Below are 23,441 nucleotides of genomic sequence, written 5' to 3' on the forward strand. Positions count from 1 at the left end.
CGCATGCGCGAGAATATGACGTAGCGCCAGTGTTCGGGAATCCATGAAATGCACACTTTAACCCCATTTTGAGAACTACGCCGAGACCTAAAGCACGATCAATGTAGAATTCAACAGCTTAGATACGCGCGTCTTCCTCTGCTTGTAAACAAATCGCTTCTGGGTCATGTGTCCGAATGCCGGATCTGCGTCATATTCTCGCGCATGCGTCATGGAGGCACACACGGAAGACAAGAACAAGTTGGATAAAGGTGTTATTTTTTATTTTTTTTGCGCACAAAAACTTTTGTCGTCGCATCGTAAAATTATTGTAGAGTCACTGTGGTGAGATGGACTTTGTAACAACGTTTTAAGTGCCTTTTATGGGTCTTGGGAGTGTAAATGTACTGAATGCCAATGGAGGCCTATCTGAAGCCTTTCTCAGCCATCAGCTTTCAACAAAAATATCTTCATTTGTGTTCCGAATATGAACGGAGGTCTTACGGGTGTCGAACGACATGAGGGTGAGTAATTAATGACAGAATTTTCATTTTTGGGTGAACTAACCCTTTAAAGACCTGGATTCCCATGCTAAACATGGACAAAGTTTTTTTTTTTTTTTAAGTTGGACGTTTAAGGAGTATTTCTGTGCCAAAAATACTCCTTCCGGTTTCTCACAAGTTTCTGAAAGTTTTTTTCGAGTATGGGTCTCTCTGACGTCAGCAAGGGCGGAATGTCCTTGTATGGGCCGTACGGCTCTTCTCCCGGAAAGGCGCGCGCGTGCGACTAGAGCGAGAGAGCAAATGCACACCCATTAGCGCGCTGTGCTCATCTTTAGGGAAGCCGGCTGCGCTGCAGTCACAGGACTTCACAAAATCAACAATGTCACCAAAGAGGTGTTTTTGGTTGTCAGGGCAAGACAACCCTGCACATCTTCCCAAAGAACCCAGCATTAATGGGGCAGTGGATGGAATTTGTTTTTCCAGAGCAGCAATGGAGTTGTGCAAGTGTTTTTGTTTGTTCCCTGCATTTGGCGACGATCGTTTTATAAACAAGGCCCGGTTCAACTCTGGATTTGTAGCTCGTCTAATGCTGAAAGATGGAGCAATCCCAACAATAAAGGTTCGTGCGTTGGAAGAAGGTGGTGAGTAAAACTGCTTCAAATGTCTTTGATTTGTTAGCTTTCGGCCTGTTAGTGCACCTCAAGTAAACAACATGACGTGCAAAATCGTTCCGCTTGCTACTGCTAACTTTAAGTCCTTATAAACCTGGTTTATGACCTTATAAACCACGAGTAAACACAGACAAATGTTGTAAAACTCGCGCATTACAAGCCGCTAAGCAAATATATACAGTTACAGTACATACCACATAGAGACATCCTGCTGTAGTAGTTGCTGCTGCTGCTCCTGTTCAATTTCAGCCTCTGGATCAGATTCTGGATCATATATGTATGGCTGAATCTGATTGATAGTCATGGTTTATTTAGGATAACGTTTTCTTTTCCACGTTTAAGGATGTCACAGCTTTCAGACCCTCTCAACGCAATAGCTGTGCGCGCTCGTTGCTGTTTAGCTCCGTCCACACGACGTGCCTCCATCCAGTCATTTTTTCGCAGATATGAAGGATGCAATACTACTCTATAGGTACTCAAGTTTGACATGAGATTGACTGAAACTGAGTGTTTCACCCCCCCTTTAAAGGTCCCATGGCATGACAATTTCATTTTATGAGGTTTTTTAACATTAATATGAGTTCCCCTAGCCTGTATATGGTCCCCAAGTGGCTAGAAATTTTGATAGGTGTACCGAGTTCTGGGTGTCCTGCTCTGCCTTTGAGAAAATGAAAGCTCAGAAGAGCCGATCTGGAATCTTCCCTATATGTCGACATACTGGGAAACGCTACCTCCCCTTCCTCTGCTTTGGCCTATGGCTTTGCCCGCCCAGAGAGTTTAGTAGGAAGGTTAAGCCCAAAAAATAGCAAAGGTCCCCTTTGGCCATTGAAATAAATTTATCCTAAGACACAAGTGAGATCACATTTTGTAAGTTCAGAAAAGACCCAAATTTATCCTATTCATACGCCTATTCATTATTTTTCTCACATGAATAGGGTAAAAAATGTAACCTTTAGATATCACCATGAAAATTACTGAGTTGATTACTTATATCAAGACAAACAAAAAATGTATTACAAGTCTTTTTTTAATTGTTTGTTAACATGGACAAACGGTGCATAATCTAATTACAAATGTGATGATAATTTGCATAAATACCACAACAGATCTAAACATTGGGTGCGTTTTTAAAACATACAGAGATTCAGTCAGTCATTAATTCAAGTTCCACTCAACTGTCAACTCTCAACTTTCAACTGTCATTAAGCTGTCCCTCAGGTAAGAAAAATGTCCTTTTGTTTTTCCTACATGGATTATTCATTAATATACATTAATAAAACATACCTGGTGATGTGTGTTGAGCTGTTGTACGACTATTTTTGGTGAAACGATGTCAAGTTTAGGATTAGCGAATAGTTTCATTAGATAGCTAACACGGCTAGCAGCAGCAAATAACTTGTTAGCTGTCTTAAGATATGGATAGATGGATTGTTGTAGTCATTACACTGCCATGTAGGCTATGTAATTCAAGTCATTAATCTCAAGTAAGGGATAATGTATAGCGAGGCGGTTGTGATAGCGAATAACAACCCCTTCAGGCTGATTCAAGACCCCTCCATGACTGACTGAATCTCTGAATGTTTTAAAAACGCTGTACCCAATGTTTAGATCTGTTGGGGTATTTATGCAAATTAGCACATCTGTAATTAGATTATGCATTTGTCCATGTTAACAAACAATTTAAAAAAGACTTGTAATACATTTTTTGTTTGTCTTGATATAAGTAATCAACTCAGTAATTTTCATGGTGATATCTAAAGGTAAAAATTTTTACCCTATTCATGTGAGAAAAATAATGAATAGGCGTATGAATAGGATATATTTGGGTCTTTTTCTGAACTTACAAAATGTGATCTCACTTGTGTCTTAGGATAAATTTATTTCTATGGCCCTAAGGTACTTCCATACCAAAGGGGACCTTTGCATCATGACTTGAAGTCAAAAGTCACTTAACCTCCCTACTAATTAGGAGAAAATGGATTCCGTTTAGCAACGTCAGCACAGGCTTTTACGATATGGATTCGACAGCACCGCCACAAACAGTGAGTAACAGTGTTCATTAATGCCTGATCTGTGATTAGGGATTTCTGATGTGTAGCTAAATATTCAAGTTCACACACTTTCTTTATAAATCGTTTATGCATCCGTGAATCAAGCCAGTGACTAAATGATCAACTTCACATCGTTTCTCTTAGTAGCATGAAACAAATCTGTTATTTAAATTGTGATTTAGATGCTAGATTAGCAATCAAAGAACACTCTCTTTATAATGTTCAGATCTGTCAATCACACGTCGCGAGTGTATCTGCACACTTGCCCAAACTGCCGTTATAAAGAATGACACTTCTACTGCACAACGAAGCTCTTACTGTATTCATATTGATGTTGTGTTTGCTGTTAGTTGTGGTCAAAGCATTTTGTGAGAGAAAACGCGTTTGCAATGACGAGATCACTGCATTCACGCGATCAACAGACTGTCTGTGTACTCAATGCTCATCACTGCAGCTTTTCATGTGATGGGAAAAGATATAAAAATAATGCTTGACAGCTGTAATGGTAAAAAAACATAGTAAAAGTATTCGTGAGTTCCACATGTTACAAAGGTCATAGAATAAGGAGGAAGAAGACAGGGTCGGCATGACTGGGACTCGTGTTTATTCAGAACTCTCAGATACAAGCAAATTAAACTCGCGCTCACAACAACTCGGTACAATAAAACTTTTTTACGTGCAGATCTCGCTAAACCACGCCCCCTCCGCCACAAGATCTAATACTCATTTTAAATGCAAAGATGTCAGCCAATCACAACAGTGGGCGTTTTCACTGAAGTCTCACAGCAGACACACCCCTTCAAACAGAGCATTCAAGCCAGAGGGCTAATATCAGAACAGAAAAATGCCTTTTATTTCTAAATTAGGACATTTTATGATGTAAGAATCATACTAACAATATAAGTACACCCCAGGAAACATTATAAAATAATAAAAAAATCCACGCCATGGGACCTTTTAAGCTTCTGTGTGTGCGCGCTCAAACAGCAATGCTAAACATTAATTAACTATGATTTAGGCTGTCATATACTTACTATGTAGGATGTGTTCCATTGAGTTAATTGACCTTCTAGCGAAGCACTTCAGTTTACAAGTGTTTATTCAGCTCTTTAGCTTTAGCGCGTGCAACTCAAACAGCAATGATGTTATTTGAAAGTCATATTAAAGCACTTATATTTAGCACTTGTATTGTTCTCATATTTTCATCAACAATATGGTTTGATTTAAAATCCTTTCATTATTGTTTGTGCAGAGGCCATTTCATTTTATTTATTAATGGCACATGCATTTTGTTTCTTTATATGTAGCCTAACTAATGTTGTCCAATGAATTGTTTGCATAATATTTTTGTGTTTGGTTGTTTTGTTTTTTAGGCAATGGATTTTTGATAACACTTTACAATAAGGTCTCATTTGTAGGGGTGTCCCCGACTAATGAATTACACATTCGAATCAGAATTGTCGAATCTTTCTATAGTCAACCGATAGTCGAATCATCTATGTGTGTGTGAATGGGTTGGGACTGGGAGGGGCACGACAGTTAGCAGGAGGGTAAAACTATTTTTATTTTATTTTACACACTCCACACAGCAACAACTTTTAATAAAGCGACCAAAACTGCCTGCCAACTGACAGACGAACTGACAATGGCTTTCTTATTTAGGTTTAAATAAAAGGTAATGTGGTGGATAAACATTCGTAAAACGTTTTCTCATAACATTTTAAAGCCGCGATCGAAATACACAACATCACACAAATATATAAACAAACATTTTGATAAATAAACCTAAACAAAATACCTGCCTAGAGAGGAAAAGAACACACTGACTGCAGACAGGATTTGCATTTCACATTTTGCGAAATTAAATTAAATCGGCAAAATTGCTGTGCCAGCATGCTTTCAGTGCAGCGCAACATCGAGACAACGAAAAACAATAAAAAGCATTAATTTACAGAATTAAATTAGAACAGAATATACATTACTAATAATAAAAAAAAATAGATAAAAACGAAATCAAGTCACAGGGAGCATAATAAATGTGTGCAAAATGCCAAAGTGCAGGGGAACATATGAAGACTTCAGATGCAAAAGCCTCTAAGTCCGTCTGACATCTTTCTTTAAAATAAGCATTTTTGACAGGTTTCTATGTATAGGTTTCTACCCAAGTACCGGTACTTCTGAATGGGCTGAGGCTGGGATTTAATGGGTTTGAAGTGAAAGTATTTTATGAACGTATACTATATGCGGAGAGCATTCACTCAGTGCATCTTAAGCATCTGAACTTCATATATAAAAAAACACAAGCCACAGTTAAATTAAGTAACCCTGAGTGACCAATAAATAAAAAAAAAATTAAAACAACGAAAGTTTAGCCAGAATTGTGAAATTTCTCTTTTTAACTGCCGCAACAACAATAAACGCTAAACTGGCAGTTTGTTTAGCTAAACATGTTCACAGCAAATTAAAATTAGAAACGGCTGAAATTTTTTAAAACACTTATACCCTACCCGATCGAAAAAAATCCATTCTTTCACTCTGCTTGTGTGCGTTTGAGTCTTTTCGAATTGTGTGCGGGGAAAACCAACTTGTTAACGTTGGCCGGCAGCAGTGCGCTCTTAAACTTGCCCGTTTTAAGTGGAAAGCCATGTTTGTTGTTGATGAGTGGTAGCCTAGGACATGGGCTGTTGGCACAACTTGCATTTTACTTTTTTTGGATCATCTTTTACTATTTCAAAGTGCATCCACACTTTAGAGTTTCTTATTCCAGACATTAAGTAATCCCTGCCGCCAAGATGCACCTCGTCTGTCACGGATCAGGGAAAGTGAAACTTAAATCTGTCACAGGGGTGGTTAGATGTATTCACACACACACGTTAAAAATATTTATTGAACGCTTCTTTCTTTTCCCGTTTTTTTTTTACAGCATTATCATAATTAAAGGCTGTATATAACTTAATATAACCGTACAAAACCAGTAGTTCTGTGTGAAATTAGACATTACGCACCCCCATATTGCCAAAATGGTATGATCCTCATTTCATAACACCTGCGAAGATTCGACTGAGAGATCGGTGGTCGAATCAGGCTCCGCATATCGATGCATCGAAATCTTCGACTATTCGGGGTCACCCCTACTCATTTGTTAACTCATTAACTAACATGAACTAACAGAGAGCAATACCCTTTGTTAATGTTAGTTAATAAAGTTCATGTTAGTTCCTAATGCATTAGCTAATGGTAACCGATACAACTTTGGATCTTAAAAATGTTGAGATTAACATTAACTAAGAAGTATTGTTCATTAGTGCTGGGCGGTATGACCAAACATTTATATCACTGTATTTTTCTAAATTATACCGGTTTTGCAGTATATGACGTTTTTTTTTTTCCCCTATGCATGACAGGGTGTTAACTAGGGATGCCACAATTCTCAATATAATATTGAACCGTTCGGTACGGCATTCACGGTTCAATACGCGCTTGTGAATTGCGTTTTTTTCGGTTTCGCATTTAATTAATTATTTTTCTACAAATTCTATAATTTGCCTCCATCCTGAACAACGCGACATACATTCACATCACACGTTAGTGTTAGAGTTATTCACACGGAACACTATAGTTATTCACAATCATGAAAGTTCATTATTTGCATGCGTTTTAAAGCCTTGCCGGTTTCATTCGCGTGTGCGGTTTTAACATGCGCTTTTCAGAGCGCGCGCACTAAAAGCCTGTCAAACACGTGAATACTGAACTAAGTAGTCGTCTTACTGCGCTAATACTGTCAAATACACACAAGGTTAACATAAACACAGTCGGTTATGTCTAAAGTGAAAGTAAAATCGCAATCGTGTCTATATTAGATGTGTAGAGGTCTTAAACTGACAGCAGCGCAGACATTGAACACGCGGTCCTTAAAGGGACAGTTCACCTATAAAATTGTCATTATTTACTCACTCTAATATTGTTTCAAACCTGTATTCATTTCTCGATGACAGAATTTTCAGTTTTGAGTGAAATATCCCTTTAATGTTAATACAACAACAAAAGAGAGAAAATCACTCACTGCTCTTGACTGAAAAACTAATACAGTAGCTAAGAATCAGTGTATATTTTATAGTGAAGTCTATGTAGTGTTTTATTTTTACATTCCTTCATTCAATTTCATACTTAAATGCTGCTGTACAGCTCTGAGCTGCCAGTGTAAATCTTTATATATATTTATTTTATATTATCCAATACACTAGGAATGTGTACAAGGGTTTTTTTTATGTAAAGTTTTAAGTTTAAGTAAGGTTTTTCAATTCTTTTAAGTAAAATAAAGAAAGAGTATTGCAATAAAAAAATAGTCTTTTTTCTCTTTAACCTCTTGCGGTTCCTGTCGCCTAAGAATAGAATAACAAAACATTTATGTGACAAGCCATCAGAACCGAACCGAACCGAAAACCATGGGTAAAAACCGAGGTATGTTTTGAACCGTGGACTAACTGTATTGTTGCATCCCTAGTGTTAACTACATTTTCAACTGAGCGAGAGAGGAAATACTGCAGTAGATAAGTGTGAACACACCCTTAGTAATTGGCAGTCAACAAACCCACCTGTTTAGCTTAGTTGTTGGTCCTCCTTTCCACTCAGATTCCAAAAGATGAGCATATTCTACGGTTCCTGCGTGCACGGGACTTCAACATAGATAAGGCTCGGGAGATCCTTTGTCAGAGTCTGACATGGAGGAAGCAGCATCAGGTGGACTACCTGCTGGACACATGGAGCTCTCCTCAGGTGTTGCACGATTACTACACCGGCGGCTGGCACCACCACGACAAGGGTGAGTGAGCACAGTGATGTGCGATAAAATGTATAGTTAATGAAATTTGGTTCAGGATCTTGAGAAATTCTTTCTGGATGAGTCAGCTGCATTTACAGAATCATGATGTTACCGATTATATGACATGTCTGATTGTTCCATACAGCAAAGGATACAGTTAAGCTTAGAAATGCACAACTATTTGGTCATACTGAACACATACTGTTTCATGCTTTTGAGAGTTTTCACATACAAATACTCATAACAGGGCTGCCAGCATTTTAGAGCAGTAGCACCGCTGTCACCAATTTCTACAGATGGTGGCGCCAACACCTGATTTGGTAGCGCTGAGGGGATTTTTAATCAAAGTTAATTTAATTTAAAATTTTCATTAAAATGAACTATATATATATTTATTTATTAAAATTTATTTTTATAAATACAAGTGGTTTTTTGCCATAAAGTGCCCTACACCTTTTAAACGTTTAGTTTTACAAATCATCACACTAAAATTAAAATTGGATGATAGTTAGAGCTTTTAAGTGCTGGGCAAAGTGTGAAACTTGAAAAGTGCTTGAATTTCACTCTCAAAAGGTTGTACGAGATGAATAATGTAAAATAAAAGAAAAAGAAAATAAAAAACATTAATCTATTTCTTCCAAAATAAGTGTTACTATATTAAATCCATGATGAATTTTTATGATTTGTGGACTGAATGTTTCAATGTTTCTCCTGGTTTCCACGTCAGCGCTGTTTGAACTGATCTGTGGTTTATAACAGAGAATTCTGCACCAAACGCTTCCCACTAGGTCTTGCAGTAGCGATGTTATAAATACGGTGGTGAATTCAATCGCTTTCTCACTGGATCTCCCAGCACTGTTTAGTAACAGTGTCTCGTGATCGAGATTGGCCCGTGTATGAGCTTGCGCTGTCTATTATTGCTCCGAGCTGATAAACGATCCACACAGCACAGCTCAAACAAGTAGCGCTGTTCCGTTCTATGCTTCTCATATGTAACAGAAATGGCAGCTCTTATCAGTTGGGCACCGCGGTGGTCGCACCAGTGCAACCTCTAACCAAATTCAGTCGCACCAGCAGGAAAAAAGGTCGCAAAATGCAACCATTTGGTCGTAGTCTGGAGCCCTGGCTTCAGTTATTATAAAAGGAGCACTCTTTACTTGCTTTCTGTGTAATTCAGTCACAATTTGAAGAAAAGTTTTTGCTTTTGATGAGACTGTGACTTCCTACTTTTTCCATATATTAGGGAGTGGAAATGACTATATGTAAGTGCTCCTCATCTACTAGTTAGGGTTGGGTACCGAACTCTGTACTTTTAAGGGCACCGACCGAATTACGTTGGTACTACGGAGTACCGATTCACATGAAATCAATCAGTACCAAATTTCTGTACCCGAGAACGCATCTGGTAATATAGATTAGTGTCTGAATATTATAATGCAAAAAGACTATTTTAATACGAATCCTGCGTGTCTCTGTGTGAATGAATGTTGCAGAGAGCTGCTCTGAGAGTCACTTCATGAGCATTTTACAGTTTAATTTGAGAAAAACTATCAACGACATATCAAACTCAAAGGTCTTCACATCAACACGTCAAAATTTAAGTTCGGTTTAACTTGACAAATAAATTACTACAGTAGAATTTAGATGCGTCTTAATGTAATAAAAATACTAACACTATGTAATGGTAACACTTTACAATAAGGTTCATTAGTTAACATTAGTTAACATGAACTAATAATGAACTGCACTTATAAAGCATTTTTTTATCTTTGTTAATGTTAATTTCGACATTTACTAATGCATTATTAAAATCTTGCTAACATTAGTTAAGCTCTTCGGTCATTTCTTGGTTCATTGGTTGCCTAGCAACGAGGGGGAGAGGACGCTGGCGTTGTCTGTTCGACGCTTTTCCACCCGACTTTGGTTTAAACTGTAATGTTAGATTTAGATTTTATTTTTATTTTTTTGACCGTAACTAGTAAAATCAGTCAGCACTAATATTGGGACCGTTGCTTGGATCTTATCGTCTCAGATGACTCCACTCGGCTGTTTACAGTTGGTCGTTGGCAGTAGAATGGATTTTACTCATGACAGGAGAGGACTCCCATTGTTACGTCTAAATACGTCTAATACCTTTTTTTATGGATTGTTACGGCTTGCTTCTAATCTGAAGGACATTTACTCACCTATTGATATCTCTTCTAAATATCGGCTGTTTGCTGGTGATCCCCATCAGCTGTCCCGTTGCAGTTTGCCCTCGAGCCTAGGACCGCTGCCCTTGCAGTGGTCTGCAAGGGCTGCTGGGAGTTGGTCCATACCATGACATGAGCCATCTTCTCGCTGTGCCTGACAGTGTTCCAGCTCTGTGTTTGGCTAATGCCTAGCGCTAGTCAAAACCTTCCAGTGGCCGTCATGAAGCTCAAATATTCCATCCCGCAGCTGCTAAATTTCAACAACTGCACCATTCCGGCGTGCATTGCAGTCATTAAGGAACATGGCCGACCACATCCATAGAGGCTCTCGTTGTGGGCTTGTTTACCATCAGCCTGAACACTCTGCTTCGGCCATCCCATCGATCTGGACCACTGTCGCACATCTACCGCGTCATCAGAACAGTGTTGCTCTCTGTAATACGGGAAACACCGCGAGATCTCTGCAATTTAAGCTGGACTGCATGGGAAACACGCAAGATCTTTTAGCACAGAGCATGACAGAAAACGTGGAGTGGATTTTAGTGTATTAAGGCCAATAACGAGATTCATCACCCCATCAACGCTCAAAATGGAACTTTTTAAAGGGGTGGTAAAACACATTCTTTTGAAGGCTTGACTGTGTTTGTGGGGTGCACTGTAACATGTGTTCATGCTTCGTTTTAAAAAAAAATTATTTTTTAAAAATATTAGACTTAATTTTTAATATATTTGACCTTTATTCTACACTGCTCTGTCCCTCCTTGTAAAACGGTCTGATGCTTTCCGGGTTGTATGAAGCCAGTCCCTCAAAAATACGCAGTGGGCTCTGATTGGTTAGCTGGCCCAGTGTGTTGTGATTCGCTAACCGCAGTGCACGTATGTTGGAAACGTCACGCCCCTTACCGGAGGCTGTGCTTGCTTTGGTCAGTGTTAGAAACAACGGCGTCAATAAAACCATCTGAGCCCGAATCAGACCCAGAACATTTGAGTGAAGATGATCGAGCAGAACCTGTTCAGTCCTCAAGAGTAAAGACTGCGGATCTATAATGATCGCTACTGAATGGCACTTTAACTTTTGTATTTTTAGAATGATTACAGCCAAATATCTGTCGCAAGAACTAACCCAAAACAAACACTAAGCACTGGCTTTAACTAGTAAGTTAGCCAAATCACACACAGAACCATGTTTAGCATGCCTGTAGATAAACAATACATAAAAGCTCTAATCAAAGAATCATTTACACTAATGCCAGGTTCGCTGTTGAGATTTTAACGTTAGTGTTTGTAACGTTAGGTGTTCGTCGGATAACGTTAAGTATGAATGAGCATTTAACAGACTGGTTTGCAGAACAGCATTGTCATCTGTTTACTTCCTTGCTACAACCTATTACAGGAAAACACATCGATGAAAAATAAATCAGACTTACAGGTTGTGGCCCGTGAACAGCTTTTGTTTGTAAATCCAGCTTTCAGGACAAGCCGTTGTGCATATCCTGTATTGAACTCGCAAAGTTTGTGGAAGATCGTGTTGTCCTCCGTGAAATGTGCAGCGCGCGCGTCGTGCATCCACGCACCGGCAGTGTTTTTTTCACGCAGCTGACGTTGTGCAAATCCGGGATTGAAATCGCGAAGACGGTGGATGTTTTCCTATGTTAGATGTGCTGCAGGGAGCCCCTGCGCGCGCCTGATTCCCCGCTGACTCAAACACACGTGCATATAACATGCTGTATGGTAAACGCTCTGCAAGGCACCCACGTCCCAAGGAAGGCTGAACAGAGCAAGTACCCCAGACCTGCAATCCGGATGAAAATAACAGCGTTTCCTCGGCATCGCGGCAACAACACTCCAGCCTAACTAACTTATACCACAACAGCGCCGCGATACAAAATGGCCTCACCCCCCCTTATTTAATATTCTCGGAGGAGGGGTTTATGTAAATATTGAGCCTGTTGATGTCACCAACCCTGGAGGAATGTGTGTAGTCGCCTACTGGCCGTTTGCTGTAGTTCTTAGAAACTGATTTCTTTAAAAGCAAATATCTCCCTTTGCTTTAAACTTTGAACGTTGTAACTTTGCAGATGTTGTTTATGCTCAAGCAGCAACATTACATGTTAGCTAAAGTTAGAATAGTGAAATCGTGGTTTACCACCCCTTTAATGCACAATCCCTCACAAGTAAATCATCTTTCATCCAAGACCACATTATGGATAAGGGATTAGACCTTATGTGCTTAACGGAAACATGGCATCAGCCTGCCTTTTACTCAGCACTAAATTAAGCCTGTCCCCCTGGTTACAGCTACCTGGAGAAAGCCTGTGACACTGGTCGTGGTGGTGGCTTAGCTGTAATTCATAGACAATCATTGGAGCTGTCTTTTCTCCCTTTGCCCACAGTGTCATCATTTGAATACCTTGCTTTTAAATGTAAACCCCCTTTTTCTTTGACAATACTCCTTATTTATCGGCCTCCCAAAACAAATTCAGTTTTTATCACTGAGATGCATGACTTTCTTACAACTCTCTGCTCTACTTCTGCCAACATTTTAATATTAGGAGATTTTAATATTCATGTTGATACCCCCTCCTGCCACCTGATAGATGAGTTTCTGCAATTATTGGACTGCCTCAATCTCCAACAGCATGTGGATGTCCCCACTCATTCTAGGGGGCACACTCTGGACTTGGTCATTTCCTCCTCATATTAGAAACCTTTTGGTGTATGATCTGGGTGTGTCTGACCACCAGGCCATCTCAATGGAGCTGCCACGCCCCTCTTCCCATACCAAAGATACTCGTCAAATTTGCTTCAGGAACCTGAAAAAGATTAACCAAGACACTCTAGCTATAGACCTCCAGCAACTCTCCTCTGCTGATCTCTCCTCAGTCACGGAGTCGGTTGACTTCTACAACCAATCTCTGAGCAGCATTCTGGATCTTCACGCTCCTGTCAGAACTAGAATGGTCACCTTCTCGCGCTCAGCCCCCTGGTACACAGACGAACTCTGGAAGATGAAGACGGTTGGGCGTGTACTTGAGAGGCGTCTCAAGCTTTCAGGACTCACTGTTCATAGGCTAGCTTATAGAGAGCATCAGAAGGCATACACAAGGTCCTTGAGAGATGCTCAGTCGCAATTCTACTCTTGCATCATTAACAATAACCCTGGAAACTCCAAGAAACTTTTCTCCACTGTAAACCACATCCTCAAACCGCAAACTCACTCTTTTTCAGAAGCCATAGAAGAGAGGTGCAATAAGTTCATGACCTTTTTTAGGAACAAACTAGACAACATCCACTTTCACCTTTCTAGCACCTCCTCTCTGCCTGTCCAGACTGTCGATCCACAGCCTGGGACTTTCCAACATCTCTGCTGCTTCTCCATCATCACACAACGCGAGGTTGAGGACATCATCAGAAAGATGAAACCATCCACCTGTGCACTGGATCCTTTTCCCACAGCCTTGGTAAAAATCTAACCTCTGTGTCTTAAGTCCCCTTATAACCAAGATCATTAATCATTCCCTCCAGGCGGGCCATGTTCCTTCATCACTCAAAACTGCTATCATCAGACCACTTCTTAAAAAACCCACTTTAGACCCAGAAATTACTGACAACTACAGACTAGGGCTGTCACTTTTGTAAAAAAAAATCCTGTTCGATTTTTGAGACACAAGTGTTCATTGAATCGATTCTAAAATCGATTTTAAATGACGTTTTCATTTCCAACGCTAAATATAGCCTACGCCAATCCACTGACGGGCATTAGGATGAAAGTAAAGAGGGCGCTTGAGACGCACAAGTCAGCAATATTTCTGATGATTTATTTTGTGCACAATTACAAACAGGAGTGCAACATTCTGGGGGAAAAAAAACATTAAGCAGAGTGGACTGCCATAACGTCAAAGAAAAACATTAGCTACAGGCTTTAATATGGCTGTGTTTACGATTATAAATTCCACAACAACAACAAAAAAATTGTAGCCCATGAAAAGAGGTTTAAAATAAAGCTTGAAAATGTACTAGCCTACACTGAATGTGAAGTTCGTGTGGATAATAATTTAACGTAATTATTCAACAGTTCAAAATGAAACTTTGAATGAACAGGCCATGTGTTTTTTTTAATTGAACGTAACCGACACTTAGGCTATGCGGGCGTTACTGATGAAACGTCCAAATAAGGCTCTATTACAAATTATTGCACAGGAAAACAAGTCTATCAACATTTTCGGGGTCCAGAGCAGCGTTTTTTATTCACTATTTGCCCAGCTGTTGAGAAGAAGCGCTCCGACCACACTGATGTTCCAGGGACACTCAGGTACTTCATTGCCAGCTGCGCAAGGTGGGGGTATTTCGAACTGCCAATCTTCCACCACAAAAGCGGGTCGCTGTCAGCTGGCAAAGGTGGTTCCTTTTCATAAATCAACAACATCTGTAAGAGGTCGCTTTCGACGTCATTCACTCTTTCGTAGCCCCTTGTGTAGATGTCACCAAACATATCCCCCATTGCTGTTAAGGCCGTCTTTCCCCTGTTTGATTTTGAGCTGCATGGCTCCGCCTCCACGGGTTCGTCATTGTCGCCAGACTGCAGTGCCAATTCCTCTCTAATGTTTGCGTGCACTTGTTGCCTTTGTTCCTCCGATAAATGAATTAAAAGATGAAACCGAGGATCCAAGTAAGCAGCTTTATTCAAAAGCATAAATGTCGCTTCCTTTTTGGGGTCATAGCGTTTGCTCAAATCTGCCTCGATTTTAGTGGCCATTTCCCTCAAGCACAACCCAGGCTCATTGTCTGACTCTGACCTGATTTTTTTCAACTTGGGACAAAAGTATATGTTGCAAAGGCAGTACAGCTGAGGATGTGGGGTTTTTGCATGAGGACAACTCTTGGGTGGCGACTTTGAAAGGTTTAAGTGTCTCGCGCACCTGTTCAAACCACGCCACTCAGATGTGGTCAGTTCTAGATTATATATATATAATATAATATATATTTTTTTTGTCAAATATCGCGGCTGCCACTGCTGCTTGTTGCTCAGATGCCCTACAAATCATATCGTAGGTACACTGTAAAAAAAAAAATAGTTGAGAAAACGTAAAAATGTAAGGCAACTTGATGCAGTAAGACTTTTGCGTTGTCTCAACAATTATTTTTGAATTCTTCCCAGAACATTTTTTTTGTTTAGCCTACGTAAATTTGTTTGTTCATGCAATGTTGATTGTCTTATTTTGCTAATAAAAAAATTATTGTCACAGCAACTGAAACAACAATTACTGTTGTTGAGCTAATTTATTTTTTTCTGTTTCCTTGATGGAAAAAAAATAATTAGTAAAATAAAGACCTCACTATCCTTTCTACAATTATTTTAGTGATTTTAAATAATTTACAAATGACAAAAAATGAATTCCTTTATCAGTTTATTCAGTTGTAAAAAGCACATACATTGTAACAACTGTATTATTTAGTGAAATGTTAGAATTCTTAAAGGCATAGTTCACCCAAAAGTGAAAAATTTGTCATCATTTACTTACCCTCATATTGTTCCAAACTTGTATGTATGTCTTTCTTCTGTTATACACAAATTATGATAATTAAAAGAATGTTGGTAACCAATCAGTTGACGGCACCCATTGACTTCCATAGTAGGAAAAAAAATACTATGTACAGCAAGTCAATAGCTACTGTCAACTGTCTGGTTACCAACATTGTTCAAAATATCTTCAGTGTTCAACAGAAGAAAGACACTCATACAAGTTTGAAACAACATGCTGGTGAGTAAATGATGACAAATGTTTCATTTTTAGCCAAACTATCCCTTTAATTAACAATTTAAACTAAAATGTAGACAAGGGAACATTTGTCCAAATTTACTTCAAATGCCTTTAGGACAAAGCATATACAAACAGGTCACTCAATGCCAGATGCATTCAACAATATTAAACTGCACTTGAGATCTTATTTTGGAACTTGTTGACAAGAAAAAAAAAGGAGTATCAATATGTGAGTGCAGACAGAGTTTTACATTGTAAAAGAGCTTGAAATTTGTTTAACTGAAATGAAAGACATGAAATGAAAGTATCCACAACACTGCAAGGCACAGTTTTCATACAGTAAAACTGAGTAACAAACTGAGTAAACTGTCCATTTAAACAGTCTTTATAAAACTTCAATGCTTTTTTGTATTCTTAATGTCTTGACAAATGTCGTCTTAACTTTTTTTTAAAATTCAAACTGGAAACACTGGTCCAACTATGCCTCACCAACAACCATTTTTCTAACAGAAAAAAAAGCTCTTTGTTGGTGACAAGGTATGCCACCACACGGTTCCGTTTTTACTTATAACAGTTTGTTAAGAGAAAGCACGAGTTTCGTGCATCCAGACCCAAGCTCCATGAACACATTCTGAATCGTATCAAAAGTGTACTTGAGGTTTTTGGGATAGGAAAAGTTGAGAGCATAGAGAGGGCCAAACAGGTATGCCAGAGCAGTAGACGGATCAGGGATATCTTCCAGAACAACAACCTCCTCCAGTACAACAGCAAATGTTCTGGATCACCCTGCAGCCCAAGACTGGTTTCCCACTGAAGCTAAGCAGGGCTGAGCCTGGTTAGTACCTGGATGGGAGACCAACTGGGAAAACCAGGTAGCTGCTGGTAGAGGTGTTAGTGAGGCCAGCAGGGGGTGCTCACCCTGTGGTCTGTGTGGGTCCTAAGACCCCAGTATAGTGAATGGGACACTATACTGTAACAAGCACCGTCCTTCGGATGAGACGTTAAACCGAGGTCCTGACTCTCTGTGGTCATTAAAAATCCCAGGATGTCCTTCGATAAAGAGTAGAGGTGTAACCCCGGCATCCTGGCCAAATTTGCCCATTGGACCCTCTCCATCATGGCCTCCTAATCATCCCCATATATACAGATTGGCTTCATCACTCTGTCTCCTCTCCACCAATCAGCTGGTGTGTGGTGGGCGTTCTGGCGCAATATGGCTGCCGTCGCATCATCCAGGTGGATGCTGCACATTGGTGGTGGTTGAGGAGATTCCCCCTTCTATATGTAAAGCGCTTTGAGTGCCTAGAAAAGCGCTATATAAATGTAACAAATTATTATAATTATTATTGTTGTTTGGGTGTTATCTTCTAACACATAAAGAATGCCAACATAGACCCCTTTTGTCCCATCTTCAGTTTCCTGTGACACAAACACAATAAGAAAATATTTTAGTTTAGAATTAAAGTTGTTAGTGTTTTATTTAAAAAAAAAATGGGAACAAAGTAAAAAGCAAGTGTCATTTTAATGTTTTAAGACTATGAACAGACTATGCATTAGACTAGTTTTCAACTTTGTAGTGGTAGATAGTTTGTAACGCAAAATACCTTCAAAAGTGAACATTAAAATAAAACAGTTAACACAAAGGTTCTAGGTCTAGAACAAGTAAATAATAAGCAGAAAACACCAAATCTGGAAACAGTTTAAACTAGGGGTGTCCAATCCTTTTCTATGGGTCACTGTGCTGCGGAGTTTGGCTTAAACTCCAATTAAACACATCTGAACCAGATAATAAAGGTCCACAGGATTACTAGAAACTTCCAGGTAGGTTGGAACTACACTCTGCAGGACATTGGCCCTACAAGAGCAGGTTTGGACATCTCTGCTTTAAATAGTTAAGAGATAGTCGGAGATAGTTTGTATTGCAGTTCGAAAGTCATTTAATGTATAATTCCTATAATTTCTGCTTTTATGAGAGCTGAATGTTGGTCGATTGTTTGTTTTAAATCTACATCCTTTAAAGGGACACTGAACAGTTTCTCTGCGTTTAAGATGATTGAAAAGGTGACCCAAAAAAATTATCTTATTACAAATTTCTCGGAATTCACAATTAAAAGTCGAAAGTTCTCGATTCACTGTGTCACTGATGGGGTGTGATTTAGATAGGTGGGATCTTAAAGCACCTGCAGTTCTGAAAATACAAACGCAACCTGTATGAAAGTCTTTGGTGATGCAGCTGATAATGCTTCAGAAGAACGTCTTCATTTGAACTGCTGAACAAATCACAACCTTATTTTAATTAAAATTATTATACAAAAATAAAGTTAAAATGCAATGCATTTAAGAGTCATATTCTACAGTTTTAGAACACATTTTATCTTTGTCCCAATATTTAAAATCATGATGTACAAAGAAGATCTCTGGATGTTTTTTTTAAAGAATGATCTGTTCTATACATAGACATAACGTTACATGTATACACATGCGTGTGACAAATAACGATGAAACAGCACATAGAAACGGCTAAAATACAGTTGCATACAAGTTTATCTATCCATACATTGTGCATGTGAGGCTTAAAGATTAAACATTTACACATTATACGTTCTAACGTACCTCACTGGTTAAATATTTCCACGTAAATGTCCGCTGTCTTTCTCTATTACAAATGCGCAGATACACAATCAGCAAATTAGCGCCATCTAGAGACAAAAAAAAAGAAAGAACCAACCTTAACTAACAACAAATAACTTGAATCATTGTATGGTAAACAGACATGTTACTCGTTAATTTCAGTTTCCTTTATCTTGGCTATTGTATTGAAACTTTTATTATGTGTAACGTTACAATTATTTTATTATTTACTTGGTATTGCCACGTAATATGAGCAGGATGTACTGAATTCGCGCTGGTATCCTGATAACTTAACTGAAATGCATAAAATTAAAAGTAATATTAATACTTACCTACAGCCGTATGGCAATTTTAGATCCTCAAAGAAGCAGGATGAGCAGACTTCCACATGGCACAGAGAAAATGAGGCGCTACCGCACAAAATGGAGAAGGAAACCCTGTGCATTCGGCGCCATTTTCTGCCTCATCACGCATGCGCAAACTATAGATCTTAGTGTTGCTGCTCAACAGAAAAATGTTTGTCCAGAAAACTTTGTTTAACATGTAGCAGTGACATTTTGGAGAATTTTGTTGGACTAACAGGTATTTTTATGTAGAGTCACAGTTATTCACAATTCCTAATATATGGGATTCAAAAAACACAGTATGCTGGACGAATGGTAATTTTATTTTTTACAGTGTAGAGTTCCATCGTGTCACACAATCATTGATTAGTTTATCTGGCTTTAGGCCTAGCATGCGCTGCTTATTCTCCAAGAGGCTGCTGTCTGTAGTGGATCTGTGAAAATGAGCGGCAGTTTTTCTTAGTCTAGCAAGAGTTGTGTCTATGGCTCTGACATCTAACCCCTTGCGTACAGCCAGGTTGATTGTGTGGGCCAGACACGGTATGTTAACAGCACCCAGGTGCTGCTCCACTGCATTAACATAATTAAGTGCATTATCAGTAGTGACTGCGACAACTGAATCGGGCTGTATTGTGAAATCCCTCAAAATGCCTGTGATGCACTCTGCAACATTCTCTGCTGTATGGCTACCTCTCAGCTGCTTTGTTTGCAGTACAAAATCGTGGAGTTCCCAAGTCTCTGAAATGACGTGTGCTGTCACTGTGATGTTATGCTTCTGTAGCGAGGGAACTCCATCCATTGGTAGTCAGAGCAACGTTTTTGCCACGCAAAATCTGATATGCATGTTTTCACGACTAGTGTCATAGATTTTCGCGATCTTCTTAGTTACTGTGGTCCGGCTAGGAATAATGTATCTCGGCTCAAGTTCATTAACAAAATCAATGAAACCTTCACCCTCCACTATGCTGATTGGCCTCATATCTCGACAAATGAACTTTGCGAGATTCGAGTTTATAGCTTCTTTCCGTGCAGCAGGTAGAGGTGCAGACGGGAGAAAAAAGTTTGTCAGTCTTTGCTGTTTAGCAGGTGGCTCTACCGTGTCTAGGTCTTTGTATTCATCTGGATGATGAAGCTGCATATGCCCCCTCATAGTTGTAGTGCTGCTGTGATATGGGAACTCACGATCGCACAGTTTGCATACCACTTTGTCCCTCTTCATAGTTTGACCGACAGTCCAAAACCCAAAGTGCTTCCATATGGAACTCCTTAAGTTATTAGGAGTTATCACTCGTCTTTCGTGTCCCACATGTTGATCGCCGTTGTCCTCCATTCTAATTTTCGTAGCAGCCAATTTAAACTAGCCTATATATGCGCGTACATTTTCTTTTTTAGCTTCGCAAAGCCTACCAGGGCATGGGAAAATGTTTTAGGTTGGGGGTACTGTGTTTCTTTCTGTTTTGTTTTTTATTTTAAGAGGGGGAGGGTCATTTCACTGCACATCGCATTTTTGACATGGTTGATTCTTCTTGCAATCGTAATGCAATTGACTATGGCCTACATTAAACCTTTAAATAAAAGGGTAATTGAGCGTTTACACAGTCCTATAGCCTACAATAAAAGAGCCTGCACAGCGACAGGAAATAAAATTAACAAAAAAAAACCCCACCTACCTCACCAGAGCATGTGCGGAGCTCCACTCATTAACCGCTCACCGGTAAAACCTCATCCGCTCAAAATGCCGCGCTGACAGGAACTTTATCTGTACTGTAGCCTACTTGTTGTAGCATTAAAACACATATTTAGTTTTATATGTTAAATATAAATATATTTAATTAATTAAAAATATTAAATATAATAATGTTATTTTTAAATTTAATTTAGGATACCTTGAGTATTAGCTACAATTGAACAGGACACATAAGATGGGAAATATGGGGGTCAGAAATTTTGACCACTTAAAAAATTTATTTAAAGTGAATTTCGTTTTATATAAATTGTTTCTTAATTTTAATAAATTGTTTTATCGACTAATATTGCATTGATTTAATAAATAATAAGAAAATATAGCATACAATGACATGGAGGCGCTGGCTCCGTGTGAACAACGGCTTAAATGAACAACTACCCTACTAGGAAAAAAGCTTTAGTTGGGGCAGCCCTATAGCCATTTATTTCAGATAGACCTATATTTGTTCCAGCATGTCACAAAGGGCATTTCGGGTTGAGCGAGCAGCGCTGAGAGGAATGAGAAAGCTGCTCTCCATTCTGGAGGAAATGGCGCTCATTCTTTTCTACGCACACAGCATTGTCACAATATGACCTCATGCAAGTTTTAAAAACATTTCAACATATTAATAATACCTGTTAATAACTTTTTTATTTGTTTAATTGGTTAAAAAATTATAGTGTACATATTTGGTTAAAATCGATTCTCTATTTTCGTTTTCGAAACTTGTGTTGGTTGGTCCGATCGATTGTGCAATCGATTTTCGAACATAAAGTGACAGCCCTACTACAGACCCATCTCCAACCTTCCATTCCTCTCTAAGGTTCTGGAAAAAGTTGTTTCTGCACAGCTTCAGGTCCATTTAAAACAAAACAATCTTTATGAGAAATTTCTGCTCCCGACGAGCTGGATGGCGCCTTGCATGGCTGACACCGCCGTCGGTGTGTGAATGAGTGTATGAATGGGTGAATGTGAGGCAAATGTAAAGCGCTTTGGATGGCCGTAGGTCTGTTAAAAGCGTTATATAAATGCAGTCCATTTACCATTTTACCATTTACATTCCACCATCGGGCTCTCTGACTCTGTCTACAACTGGTTCTCATCGTATCTCACTGGGAGAACTGAATACACTCACCTAAAGGATTATTAGGAACACCTGTTCAATTTCTCATTAATGCAATTATCTAATCAATCAATCACATGGCAGTTGCTTCAATGCATTTAGGGGTGTGGTCCTGGTCAAGACAATCTCCTGAACTCCAAACTGAATGTCAGAATGGGAAAGAAAGGTGATTTAAGCAATTTTGAGCGGGGCATGGTTGTTGGTGTCAGACGGGCCGTTCTGAGTATTTCACAATCTGCTCAGTTACTGGGATTTTCACGCACAACCATTTCTAGGGTTTACAAAGAATGGTGTGAAAAGGGAAAAAGATCCAGTATGCGGCAGTCCTGTGGGCGAAAATGCCTTGTTGATGCTAGAGGTCAGAGGAGAATGGGCCGACTGATTCAAGCTGATAGAAGAGCAACTTTGACTGAAATAACCACTCGTTACAACCTAGGTATGCAGCAAAGCATTTGTGAAGCCACAACATGCACAACCTTGAGGCGGATGGACTACAACAGCAGATGACCCCACCGGGTACCACTCATCTCCACTACAAATAGGAAAAAGAGGCTACAATTTACACGAGCTCAGCAAAATTGGACAGTTGAAGACTGGAAAAATGTTGCCTGGTCTGATGAGTCGCGATTTCTGTTGAGACATTCAGATGGTAGAGTCAGAATTTGGCGTAAACAGAACGAGAACATGGATCCATCATGGCTTGTTACCACTGTGCAGGCTGGTGGTGTAATGGTGTGGGGGATGTTTTCTTGGCACACTTTAGGCCCCTTATTGCCAATTGGGCATAGTTTTAATGCCACAGCCTACCTGAGCATTGTTTCTGATCATGTTCATCCATATGACCACCATGTACCCATCCTCTGATGGCTACTTCCAGCAGGATAATCCACCATGTCACAAAGCTCGAATCATTTCAAATTGGTTTCTTGAACATGACAATGAGTTCACTTTACTAAAATGGCCCCCACAGTCACAAGATCTCAACCCAATAGAGCATCTTTGGGATGTGGTGGAACGGGAGCTTCGTGCCCTGAATGTGCATCCCACAAATCTCCATCAACTGCAAGATGCTATCCTATCAATATGGGCCAACATTTCTAAAGAATGCTTTCAGCACCTTGTTGAATCAATGCCACGTAGAATTAAGGCAGTTTTGAAGGCGAAAGGGGGTCAAACACAGTATCAGTATGGTGTTCCTAATAATCCTTTAGGTGAGTGTATGTTGCGTTGGAAGAAGCTACATCCCTGTCTCACAACGTCACCTGGGGTGTCCCTCAAGGCTCAGTGCTCGGCCCCATCCTGTTCATCCTCTACATGCTCCCCCTTGGCCGTGTCATCAGCCGGCATGGGATTTCTTTTCACTGCTATGCTGATGACACTCAACTTTACCTAAGGACAAATTCTTCCCCCTCTGCTGACCTCATTCCATCCACTTTGATCATTTGCCTGGATGAGATAAAGGCGTGGATGAAGCAAAACTTTCTGCAGCTAAACAGCTCCAAGACTGGTCCGGAAATCCGTTATCACCAGCATTGCTTTCTCTGATCAGGACATTCCACTTTCCACATCAGTCACCAACCTGGTGGTCAGAATGGAATCCCAACTTAAACAGATGCTTGATGTGGGCTTCAAAAGTA

At 39.6% G+C, this 23,441-nt stretch overlaps 1 protein-coding gene across 2 annotated transcripts in view; it reads left to right on the forward strand.

Annotated features, from left to right (window-relative positions):
- Positions 1-23,441, forward strand: part of LOC307141302 (SEC14-like protein 1) — a 202,685-nt gene that overhangs the window by 82,918 nt on the left and 96,326 nt on the right. For both annotated transcript variants that reach the window (XM_079841374.1, XM_079841375.1), the window contains exon 8: positions 7,837-8,026. In XM_079841374.1, coding sequence (XP_079697500.1) covers positions 7,837-8,026 — 190 coding nt within the window. The remainder of the gene's footprint in view (positions 1-7,836; positions 8,027-23,441) is intronic.

Source organism: Gobio gobio (genome assembly GCF_949357685.1).
Source record: "Gobio gobio genome assembly, chromosome: 17".
Lineage (NCBI taxonomy): Eukaryota > Metazoa > Chordata > Actinopteri > Cypriniformes > Gobionidae > Gobio > Gobio gobio.